The 13,211-nt window shown below is 40.5% G+C and overlaps 1 protein-coding gene across 1 annotated transcript in view; it reads right to left on the bottom strand.

Moving 5' to 3' along the window:
• The window catches only part of scn5lab (sodium channel, voltage gated, type V-like, alpha b), a 90,227-nt gene extending 89,329 nt beyond the window's left edge, over positions 1–898 (bottom strand). Inside the window, exon 1 of the mRNA XM_030768573.1 lies at positions 626–898. Within this exon, the coding sequence (XP_030624433.1) occupies positions 626–892 (267 nt within the window). The 5' untranslated portion in view covers positions 893–898. The remainder of the gene's footprint in view (positions 1–625) is intronic.
• Positions 899–13,211: the final 12,313 nt, after the last annotated feature.

Below are 13,211 nucleotides of genomic sequence, written 5' to 3'. Positions count from 1 at the left end.
CTCTTTTCCTCTTTCCCTCTGAATCAGCTCAAATAAATCAACGGCCTGAACACAGCTGACCAGACCCTCACAGCCAATACTTACCTTTCATCAAGCAGTATCTGTCAGGGTTAGGTGCATTTGTGTAATTGGATTTGAATTCTCTCTCCCTCTCTCTGTATATATATATATACGCACACACACACACACACACACATAATTATAAATATTTATATAAGATATCGTGCCTTGACTTAAAACATGATACTCCTTTTTTTTTTGTCAAACAGAACTTCACCAAAAAAGTCTTCTCACTCTCGACAGACAACTTTACTCTCTTGTCTGCTCTGTATTTCTGTCTCTCTCTCGCTCTCTCTGTCTGTCTCTCCTTCTTTTTCCTCCCTGTCCATATCTCTCACACCCTTTCCCTGTTGTCTCTCTCTCACACACGCTCACACTCACACGCACACACACATCACACATCACACACACACACACACACACACACACACACACACACACACACACACACACACATTAATGTACAAAAACAGTAATGCACATATACAATATTGATGTATTTGTTTCATGTCATCTTGGTACATCTCTCTCTCTCTCTCTCTCTCTCTTCCTCTCTCTCACTCACTCTCTGATTCTGGAAGTAGAATGGGTCAATGTCCTCCAGCGGCACCCCCACCAGTTCAGACGGAATGTCTCCAAAGATGCGGGGCAGTTGTTTGCCTGCCTCCAGGTCGACCCGGGGCTGGGGCAGCTCCACGTCTCCCAGGTCCTCCTGGTACTCCTTGGCATTCCTGGCCTCTTCCTCAGCGATCCGCTGTTCGATGCCAGCCAAGGATTCACGAGTGAACCGGTGCAAGCTGTCGGGACCCGGTGGAAACAGCATGGTTGCCATCTTTTCATCCTGAGTCTCCTATCCTAGTGGTTACTTCACAGCTATGGAGTAATGAAGAGAAGAGAAATAAATTAGTTACTTCGAAGTTTCAGTCACTTTTTGCCATTAAGAGGTCTGAAACATTTAAAAACATCCAGTAAGAAACAAGTGTTTTAGTGTGCAACATTAGTGTAACATTTAGTGTAACATTAGTGTGTCTGGACATTACACACAGTAAAGCCTTTAGCTGGGCACAGACTCGTTCGACATAGCCAGACGATGAAATCTATTTGAAGGTTTATTGTAAGTGTAGCAGCAGATTGGCAGACGGATCCAACAGGGTACTTCACACTACACACGTCTCATCGTTGTACTCAGTCCAGTCAATGCTAAAACAGCAGTAAAGTGAAAACTGTCCAGACTCACTTTCATAAGCCGTGAAAGACTAAAATAGCTCTCGTGAAACAAATGATTAATATCGTTTAAGAATCAAAGAAAAAAAAGCAGACATTGATTTTTTTCATGGGCCTGGTTTGAAGGTTTTGAATTTCATCATGAATTTTATCATTGCTCCCTGCCGTTTTACAAGGGGTTAAATAAAGTTGTGCATGAGCCACTTCCCTTCTTCGTTTTGTACTTAATCTAGCCCTTTATTTCCATACCATTTCAGCTATTCACAAAGCGGGGGCTGCTTCGCGCAGGCCCGACAGAACAAAAACACGACACGCTGGAATTGTTTTTCTCGCCTTGAAGCAGAATCTCCAACTGAAGGAGCCCCTTTGAGAAAACTCCCACTGCTTTCAGGACCTCCTGCTTTAGTGTCTGTCCATCTCTCTCCACAGCAAAGCTAGCACACACATGCACACACACAGACACACACACACACACACACACACACACACCAACACCAGCATTCATTTACACAAAGAAACACACCTATTACGTAAATAGATATGGCTCCAGAGGAGGTTGACTTGTCTTACATGTAAATGTATCTTGGACTTGAACAGTTTTAGTTGTTGCCTGACCTCAGAGAAAGTGTAGGTGGCAAAAAATTTCAGTTTCTGAATTGTTTCTGAAATGGTAAAAAGGAAAAGAAAAATAAATAAGGAGTCTGTGATTACAGAATGAACAGCAATCTTTTTTTCTTTCTTTTTTTTTTATTATTTTGGTTGTTATATTGGAGGATAGAAAATTCCAGCAAGCAGTGCTACCGCAGCTGTTGCTGTGTGAAGAAACCAGCCAGCTGATCTTAGCACACCGGGAGAAAGAGAGCATGTGGGGTGGCTAAAGCTAGTCTATCCAATTACCTAAATCTATTATTCAAATTGATTGTGTGAGAACCCTTCAACTGTGACTAGAGTAGTCAGGCCCAGTTTGGAGGAAATTCAGTGACCTGTTAACCTCTTGCCATACGTTCTCTCTACAGTAGCCTGCAGTGTAATCTGCCAAGTGCTTTAAGTAAATAAATAAATAAATAAATGTTAATGAGGGTGAATAAAGGTGACTGCAAAAAACTACCTGATCATATAAGATGTTTACAGAAGTTTACACTGCATCTTTGTGTAATATGTACTCTAACTGGCCCAAAGGGTGACCCTATTAAGTCACAAAACAGTCTGACATTCCAATATATATAAATATATATATTTTATATATATGTGTGTGTGTGTGTGTGTGTGTGTGTGTGTGTGTGCATCCATACATATATGTGTGTATATATATGTGTATGTGTGTGTGTATGTGTGTGTGTGTGTATCCATACATATATGTGAGTATATGTGTGTGTGTATATGTGTGTGTGTGTGTGTGTGTGTGTATATAAATAATAAAAAATAAATAAATAAATAAATATATATATATATATATTTTGATTCAGGGGTCCACTTTTCAGTGGAACCTCAAATAGACCAGTTGATTGATTTAAGTCATATTTTCAATATTGTGTTCAACAGGACAAAGGGCTAGTTTAGAGGAAAGTAGTTTTTGCGGGGGAAAAAAAAAAACAAAAAAACAACAACACTGTGGACCTGCTGAAAATGCCATTGCAATATGGGTCACTGGGAGTGCGGAACATGTTGAATGGACGAAGAGTTTGTTTTTCGGGGGGCAAACTCAGGGTATTCTTTCTTCCTGATCACTGGAGAGCAAGTGGGCAAGATTGAAGGGAACAAAGAGGGAAAGAGAGAGAGAGAGAGAGAGAGAGAGAAAGAGAGTGAGGCAGAGATGCTGTGTTTTGGCGGAGACTGCAGTGGCGTTTGGGTTTACCTCAGGACAGGATGCCCTGCTTTCCTCGTGTTTGCGGGGGCACGCAGCCCATGACATCGATGCAGCCTAGCAGCTTGTCGCTAAGAGAACTGCCCTGCGCTTCCGATCGCCTGGGCCATTACACGGCCAGAGACCGAACACATCGAATCGACTGCTGGCCTTTGCACATCTTAACACATTGCATGAGGACACAGTACAACAAAAAACAAACGTGATCTAATGTCAGGACTGGCCGAACCGCAAACAGCTTCTTGGTTCAGAGGTCGAAGGAAAACGTGAGCAAGCTGCAAACACTGGGGCATCATTTTATTAGACTATTTGCAAAAAACATATTTATTTACTGCACATATGTACGCACATTTGTTGGAGATTTTGGGATGATAAAAAATTGACTTTCTCAAAGTCTCATCCTTGCGTCAATCCGATATCATGAAAGTTGTGATTAGTGATTGTTAAAAATCACATTGTTGTTGGAAACACCAAAAACTACAGCTTGGACAATGCTAAATTAAACTGAGCTGATGAGAATTTGAAATGCAAGTCCCATAACAATCAGTAATAACATTAAAAGTCATAATTATGTCTGTGTTAAAGTATTAAACCCATAAACCATTCCCACTCATTTGAAGCCAACTTGTGAATTTTGGCCCCACATTGCAACACAGCCTAACACATCCACTGGGGGGTGGGGGTCCTTGCCTTTTGGTAATGCCTGTTTTGTCTCATCAGCGTCTGGGCAGGAACGGTGAACAGTGGCGCCGCTGTGAATTGAGGGACACAGCTCTCCTATCTGCACACTTGACAATGAGAAGTTACAGAGCTCCAGTGAAATGTCAGCCAGGGCCCAGATCGCAGTAAATGACATCATAAAAGCTCCCTTATACAGATAGCACATAAAAAAACATGTGCATTACTGTCAAAGACACAGCATAAACATTCACGAGAATGTGTCTTGTTAGCGAGGCTACGGCAGCCTGCCAAGACAGGTGACAGCAAATGCTGGTAATCTGCACATATATTTATGAACAGCAGGAAAGGCCCTGAAGAAACCCTTTAAAGTGAGAACAACTTTCTACACTTGTGAAAAACCAATGACCCCATCAGTGAGACCCACAAACCCATAAACTCACAAACTCATGGCATCAACCAGTTATTATTTGTTTGTTTGGGGCTTAATGCCATGTAATGTTGTGAGTGGATTTAGCCCTGTTTTGGGCGTGTTTTAATGAACATGATAGGGATTCTGAGTGGACGCATTGAAGCTCCTACAGTCTCTTCTGTCTCTGTCTCCCAAAATGTGAACTTAACTGGCCCTTAGCCAATGCAGGCACCTCCTTCTCCAGGAGAAACCTAACCAACATGAATCAGTCCCCCACACACACACACTAACCCTCTGTACTGTTACACTCCTAGTACCTGTTACTAAAAGGATCACATTTTAAAAAGAGCCTTTTTAAAAAATTACTGACAAATGTCAATAAGAAAATAAATGAATTTGACATGGACAGATTTGACTTTGATTAGCCTACCATTTTACATAGCCACCAATGGAAGCTACCTATTGGTGTTCAACATAGAGGCCATAGTACCGCAATTTTATGGCAGGCCAACTGAAGCAAGTATTTGTGTTTGGGAAGCACTCCACAAGTAATATGCACTCAGTGCTGAGGGTACAGGACGGTTCCTTTTTCAATCAAGCGCTGCCTCCCACCATCCTCCCCCTTACAGAGGTAGGTCAACACCCCTCATACACACACCCCATCCCCCGGCCAGAGCCTGTGATTGACCTGGGAATCCCTTTGGGAAATCAGGAATAAAGTGTTTGTACACAAGGAAGTGAGACCATTACCTGCTGACCAAGTGCTCTCTGTATTCAGTATTCAAGCTTTTTGTTTTACACTTTACAATGGCCATACATTTTCTTTTCTACAGTGAAGAAATGTTAAGTTGAAGTATAAAGTATTAGCATGACCATTCAGTTATACCTGTTATATATGTGCGTACATATGTATTTATATGTGTGTGTGCGTGTGTGTGTGTGTGTGTCTACTGTATGCATGTATGTTTTTGAGTGAGTATGTATGTATGTATGCATATGTATATATTTGTGTGTGTGTGTGTGTGTGTGTGTGTGTGTGCATGTATGTATGTGTGCCAAACATCAGTGCCTATGTACTGGCTGTCTGCCCAGTGCAGTTATTTAGTAGATGTCCCTGAGTTCTAAGTGGCATATGGTATTATGTATCCCCTGGGCTGTGTACAGCTCTTTCCCCTGATCAAATGTTTTGATCCAACTCTACTCCAATGTGGTCTGACACATTGAATATGACTATAAATCTGACAGCAAACTGCTGGAGGGGGGAATGATATGTCCAATATGCCTCGTATGCAGCTTCCAATGTGGCAACCCTTTGTGGAGAAAAGGATCTGTCACGACAGAGCACCAGGGGTGACCCTAACTCTGCTGAAAACCTTAAATCTGTCATCAATCTGTTCTCTGGCGAACAAGCTTCGGGTATCGATTAAGACGTCACAGAGATACAGACGTGGGGAAAAAAGGGGGATCGCGCTTAATCAATCACACCTTTTTTAATTGACGAGCACTTTTTTATCAGTCATTTATTACTGAAATGTTCGATCCCAATAGGATTACAGACCATCTTTAATCTTGTCGCCTTCTCTCTGAAGACTGGGTGGCCCTTGGTCCCTCAGAAGCTGCGACTTGTGTGCTTAATTAAAGAGTGAACATTGTGAGCAGTGTCAAAGGTGATTGGTCACCTGTTGGCACACCTTTGATGGATTGTGCTCCATCATCTCCACTGTATGTACACAAAATGAACCCTGAATAATCAGTTTCCTTTGCCAAAGTCCAGAGAGTGAGACAGTCAGTATATTACAAACAAAGAAGATGAAAAATAGAGCAATGTCAATTCATTTAAAATAAACAAATAAACAAACAAAATTACATTCAAAGATGATATAAAATATAAAACTTGAGCAGATACACTGAAACCTACATAGTATAAGTTCAACACCGAATGACTAAAAGTATCTGTGAATCATTATTATTATTATTATTGTTGTTGTTGTTGTTATTTCTGTCTTTCTGTTGTTATTTCTGTCTTTCTTCTGTCTTCTTTCTCATTCCACCCGAAAACTACTGTTAACCAACATCAAACCATATCACTGAATTCAACAGAGTACACTGGCTTTCCAAAGCTCCCCCACTGTTAGTCAGTAGTATCCCAACAGATTTCAGGAACCAAATGCATTATTAATTTGGATTACTTAGTGATGCTCTGTTCTCAGAGTACCACCACCATTTAGTACAACTGCATCTTCCATTACATATGTCTACTGCATTTAGTACAACTCTACATCTTCCATTACATATGTCTATGACTGTATTCAGTACAACTCTTCATTTTCCATTACATATGTCTATGACTGTATTCAGTACAACTCTACATCTTCCATTACATATGTCTACTGCATTTAGTACAACTCTTCATCTTCCAATACATATGTCTACTACTGCATTTAGTACAACTCTTCATCTTCCAATACATATGTCTACTACTGCATTTAGTACAACTCTTCATCTTCCATTACATATGTCTACTACTGCATTTAGTACAACTCTTCATCTTCCATTACATATGTCTACTACTGTATTCAGTACGACTCTTCATCTTCCATTACATATGTCTACTACTGTATTCAGTACAACTCTACATCTACCATTACATATGTCTACTACTGTATTCAGTACAACTCTTCATCTTCCATTACATATGTCTACTACAGTATTTAGTACAACTCTTCATCTTCCATTACATATGTCTACTGCATTCAGTACAACTCTTCATCTTCCATTACATATGTCTACTACTGCATTTAGTACAACTCTTCATCTTCCATTACATATGTCTACTACTGCATTTAGTACAACTCTTCATCTTCCATTACATATGTCTACTACTGCATTTAGTACAACTCTTCATCTTCCATTACATATGTCTACTACTGCATTTAGTGCAACTCTTCATCTTCCATTACATATGTCTACTACTGTATTCAGTACAACTCTACATCTACCATTACATATATCTACTACTGCATTTAGTACACCTCTTCATCTTCCATGACATATGTCTACCTCTGCATTCAGTACAACTCTTCATCTTCCATTACATATGTCTACTACTGCATTTAGTGCAACTCTTCATCTTCCATTACATATGTCTACTGCATTCAGTACAACTCTTCATCTTCCATTACATATGTCTACTACTGCATTTAGTGCAACTCTTCATCTTCCATTACATATATCTACTGCATTTAGTACAACTCTTCATTTTCCATTACATATGTCTACTACTGTATTCAGTACAACTCTTCATCTTCCAATACATATGTCTACAACTGCATTCAGTACAACTCTTCATCTTCCATTACATATGTCTACTGCATTAAGCAAGGTAAAGCATAAGAACTTATTTAAAACCTAGGGAAAACCCTACTCGTTGTTGTGAGACTTTGGGTAATCTTTAGCAATCAGAATGCTCTTAGCCCTACTCATTTAAACTGAATTTAGTTAACTGCCGCAGTGAATTATCAGTTCGTGCCAGATACTAATGGACCTTCATAATGGCATGATTCAGTGTAATTTCACCATTTGTCTCTCAAAAGAGGGATTTAAATTGACCCGTAAGTTAAATTTAATATTTTGAGGTATATGAGTGTGTGGCTAGGCAGAAAATAAGGCACTACAAATAGGATTGCTCAGCTAGATTTACTTAGCTTACCGACTGAGGGCAACTACAAAAAAAACCCTTAAAAATTCAAGCTACCCCTCTATTACCACCACTGGGGGTCAAGTCATTAAGGTATATACTTTGTCTGTATAGACAGATGAGTCATCTCAAACATGACAAAATTATCCCTGTTACAAAACAGAAGCAGTCATGTTAAAAGTCTTTCAGAAAATCACAACCACCTTGCAACCACATGAACCACATGCTCATGGTCCTCTGGTTACACAAGGCCTAACCGCTAATGTCCTGCCATGTCAAGTAGCCTACTCCCACAGTGCCTGAAGTATGCAATAAAGACACATGAAATACGAATATGAATACCTTTATTGTCAATGTACAACGAGATTCAGTATGTTAGACAGTACACTTTGACATCTCATTTGAAATGATTTGACTCACCCTGATAATGCTCTTTCAGTTTAGGTCATATGTTTCCTTTCTTTTTTTCTTTTTTAGGTTAGAATGGGGGTGTTGAAGCCGTCATTGAAAATGAGGAAAAACATGTCTGAGAAGATGACTGTCTGACCGGGTTGAAATCACTCCAGCCGTTTTTTTTTTTTTTTTTTTTGTGGGCATATTGATTCCAGCGAGCTGAGGGAACCGAACATTCCCCGTCGTTAACACATGACTATCATGCTAACACTGCTTAAGGATGGAGAGAGTGACTCCGGTGGTCTGTGCAGTGATTACCGGAACCCCGGCAGAACACCCGTGTCAATCAGCCCCTCCCCTCCCATCCCCGACCCTCCCCAACCCCTTCATTTTCCAGGGAAACTGCAGCCTAACCTGCATGTGTGTGCGGGAAACCAATTAGTGATTAATATGCTGATAAGCATTTGAACGCTCGCCGCTTCCAAGGAGGCTGAACCACTGCCGTGAAAGCCGTGGTGGATGCTAGACGGAGCGTACCGTAAGCTCTCTTTCTTTGACATCACTTTCTTCAGTCACTATCTCAGGTGGAACTCACTTTCTCTCTTTCAAAATCTCTTCTACTGGAGTACTGTCACCACTGTTTGTCGGGCCAGTTCTGTGGACTGTGTGTTTAGTCCATAGACACACATGCCCTGGTGGGACATAGTTTCATGGCAACAATATAAAACAGGCTAACAAACATGAACTCTTTGATCGCAATAACAAACTCCACCAGGGTAGGTTTGAGGTTGTAGTGATTGACTAGAAAACACTGTGGCAGAACATCTGGAACAAGTTAAGCCTCATGTCATGTGCTAAGAATAACTCTTATAATACTGCAACATGAGGAGGACATTGCTATGCCCCAAAGTTCCCTCTCAAACTTCATGATTTTTTTTTTTTATTGAGTACGTGAACTTTACTTAGATTCTTATGCACCAAGACATTTTAAGTGTCTTTCTTGGCAATTTACCCTTTTTCTTCAATGGATTTCTGGCTATGTCCAAAATGCCTTAACTGGAGTGATTTTTTTGTTAATGTACTATAGGTTCCTGTGTTAAGGTTAACACTGATGCTGATGTTAGTTGTGATTCTTTCACTGTTCTCAAACTGATCCTACTGTGCACGGTGTGAGTGGGACCTTATGTTTGTAAATCACACTTGACGCTGTAATAATCTAACCAATCACTGTGATCTTTTACGACCCGGTTTTAATTGCGCAGCGGTGCCTGTTTGCCGTCTGCCCTGCTCACGTCCTCTACTGCATGATTCGAGTTCTTTCTGCCCTGTGTCAGCCCGTCAATGTTCAGCTGTCACTTTTTAAAAGTAGGCCAACCGAGGCCCACCCTCCATCCAAAGCTTTACCGGACATATGCCTCTGCCAGAAATCACCTTTTTGGTGGCAGGGAGAGTATCCGTTTATCTATGTCTATGTCTGTTGTTTCAGATGGTCTCCAAGCCTAAGCCTCATACAGTGCCACCTGCAACACAACCCGCGGAAACCCTACGGTGCACAAAGCAAACTAGCAGTATTATTAGAGATCGCTGTCAGACCTCAGTGTAAAGAGAAACACAGAGAGCACAATGCCAGCTAAAGAACACTTGCTGCTTTGGAGAAGAACACTTGGCTTTGAGGTGTCAGCTGTCATTTATGTTAAGGGTCACAAAGGCCTTGACCGTCTAAACCATTGTCCAACTGTGTCACCCCCTGGGTCTCTGGAAGTCCCTCCCACTCTGCTGCTAGCAGGCATTGATTGCCAATAAACCTTTATCATTGGCTGAAATGGATCAAGAAAGCACCAACCAGACGCAAATATGCAAATATGTGTGGTATCAAACTGTCTCAGCTGCATTACCATTTAGATGAGTAAGCACATATGGAATCATTTTTCCCTATATTTTCCTCATATTCTTTCCTCTCGCATCCCAGACCTTTCAAATGAGGATTTGCTCGTCCGAAAATGAACCTGGCCCGAGGAATAACAAAACGTCAATAATGAAATACTGATGGTTTCATTTCAAACCTGTCACCTCCATCCTGGGTGTTCAGATGACTTCTCCAGCACTAGGCTTATTTTCCTGTTTACTCACTGTGGGATTCCCTTCCCTGCTTTAGCTCTTCTTGCTGCTGTCTGCTAGCCGAACCTAAACATCTTACACTGCCTGTTATCTGTAAAACTGGTTTTGACAAAATGGTTTTCACACTTGCAGAAGTGATGTCGATCGAGATTAGTTGTCCTGATATCACTTTTATTTACACGGTAATTGCAAAAATAAAATGGATCCTCGACACTTATTAGCTGTCTGTGCCTTGTCCATTAGGCATTTTGTGGTCTTTTAAGTTGCTCCAGTTATGTTGACCCACATCGAGGAAACCATATTTACTTGGGTCGCTCTTATGTTCTTTACGGCTTTAAAATAAAAAAAAAAAAGCTCTAACAGTTTAAAGAAGGAAGCAGAGATCAGTTCTTTCTCTCTCTTTTTGTAGTGCTATTTTTCTCCTTGACTGAATCCCGGGGTTCTGTAATTTTGGAGTGTGCTCTCCTTTAAGCCCTGCATGTGAATTCCCCACGTTTATTAAACTTCCAACGCTACTCACGCACACATTTTAATTTTCATTCCAAAGAGGTCAGGCTGTGTCTAGCTCTAGTTCTTTGGGTTTTTTTTTTTCTGTAATAGCTTATGAGTTGTCCATTTCCAAGTTGCTCCAATTTGCCCTTCCTGAACAGTGGTTTTCCCTCTCTATTTTAACCAATTACCCAGGCAAACCACAGACATCAACCTGGCAGAGTGACAGTGGGAATGACAGTGGGAATGAAGACTTCCCTTTCTGCCCTCTCCTACAAGGATCCTTACAGGGCGAACATGATGTTTCCCTACCAGTGTAAACAGAACCGAAATCCCTGATGTTTTCCACAGCAAAGAACAAATCAAAATAACAATAATGATCATTATTAACTTTGAAAATGTTAGACCGTAAGATACCGTGATAGAAAGCAACTATGAAATATTTCTCACAGAAAATATGATATATAATAATTGTAACAAGTTAGTCTCGTGCTATAAAAGAAATGATTTCTGTAAAGTAATTATGCAACTGAAGTACGACATTTTTGAAAAAGAAATCTTGACATGAAAGATTATTTTCCTGTGACACATAGCAACCTTACAATGATGATTGTTCCCTGCACATAGCAGCAGCATGTGCCGGCACACACACACACACACACACACACACACACATTTCCTTGAAGTGACATGAATGAAGTGCCTTATCAATGAGTCACTAGCTTTTAAAGGCTTGCCATGTGAGAAAATGTTCCAGTCACTCAGTGAGTCACAGAGACTCACTTAAGGATATCATACATTCAAAGACATATTGTCCTGTGCACAGAACTTCACCTTTTAACATTAAATTATCTAATACATAGAAGGTGGAGAGAAAAACAGCTGTCAGCGTTGTACTGTGCTTGAACAAAAAGTGCTTGAACAATTGCACAATGAACACAGCTATCTGACAACAAAGCATTTCATTTTCCTTTTTTTTTTATGCCATTACATTCTCCAAACTACACTTTGAAAAAGATATATATCGAAAAAAAAGAAAAAAGAAGAAGAAGAGAAACCCTGTTTATATTCTTGCTGAAAATAGAAGTTGGGTTTTCCATAACAGAGTTGCCAGCACTCGAGGTTTCCAAAACTCCATTTTAACAGTGCATAGCCATCATTCTAAAGGCTAATGCTTTAGGGCGCTGCTGTAAAAGCCTAGCTACAAGTCACCTCTGCCGCCCTCCCCCTCAGCGTGCCGGCGTAAAGTTTATGGGCAGGGGTGCAGCACTCAGCGAGGTTCCTGCGCTCTCTCTCTCTCTCTCTCTCTCTCTCTTTCTCTCTCTCTCGCTCGCTCTCTCTCTCTCTCTGTGCACTGCTTGGGTATCCTGAAGGCACTATCTTTGTGTAATGTGATAGAGAAAAATGCGACTGGCTTGTGAGGCTATTTATTATCGTCTTCATTAAATGATAGCCCTGTGATTCACAGCGATGTCTCAGGCCGTGTCCTCTAGGTAGAACACTTTATCTCAGAGGAATCTGTTACCTCCACTCTCACTATGCATATAGAGTAAAATGTTGGGACCATTTTTAACCATTTAGGCCCAGATATATTGAAGCTGTTGTTCATTGTGTTTAAAATGCTTGTATGCACAGACAATCTGTGACAGACAAGCAAAGCAAATGCATTAACCAGACACTGTCAAGTGTTACCTGTTTTGTACCAGCTGTAAACCTCAGCATATATAGTAATAAATCATGTTAGACAATGAATTTTTTTTTTTACTTTCATTTGAGAAAATTCAATATAATAAAACCCATGATTTTCCATGTGTTTTAATTGTTTTGGTTAAATCTGGAGTGTTGATGAGATGTTGCAAGATGATTTCAAAACAGATGAGAGACAGTTCTTTGTCTTTGTGAAAGAGGTATTTCAGTCATCAATTCTGTTTTACCAAGCTCTACCTATAAAATGACATGATCTTGATCATTTTAATAGTTTTTGCATTGATTTGCTCCATTTCCGTCCCTCATAAAGCCTGAGGAACGTTTTGTATTCCTGCGACCCACTTAGATTAATCTTGTTTGAGTTCTCCCCCTCAACACTGTGTCACTTTGGTTTCCCTCAAAAGAGTGACAGCGCGCCTCCCTCATTGAACTCATTGGCACAGCAAAGCTAAGGACATTGTTTTTTCTGTGAATGCAGACAGACAGTGTTTTGGTCCTCCTCAGCCTGTTTCTTCTGGTTTATCCGTCTGCCCTCCTCAATCTGAATATTCATAGAATAGCTACTCATG

Source organism: Chanos chanos, chromosome 3, assembly GCF_902362185.1.
Source record: "Chanos chanos chromosome 3, fChaCha1.1, whole genome shotgun sequence".
In the NCBI taxonomy this organism is placed as follows: Eukaryota; Metazoa; Chordata; class Actinopteri; order Gonorynchiformes; family Chanidae; genus Chanos; species Chanos chanos.
This window is presented reverse-complemented; position numbering and strand designations above follow the sequence as displayed.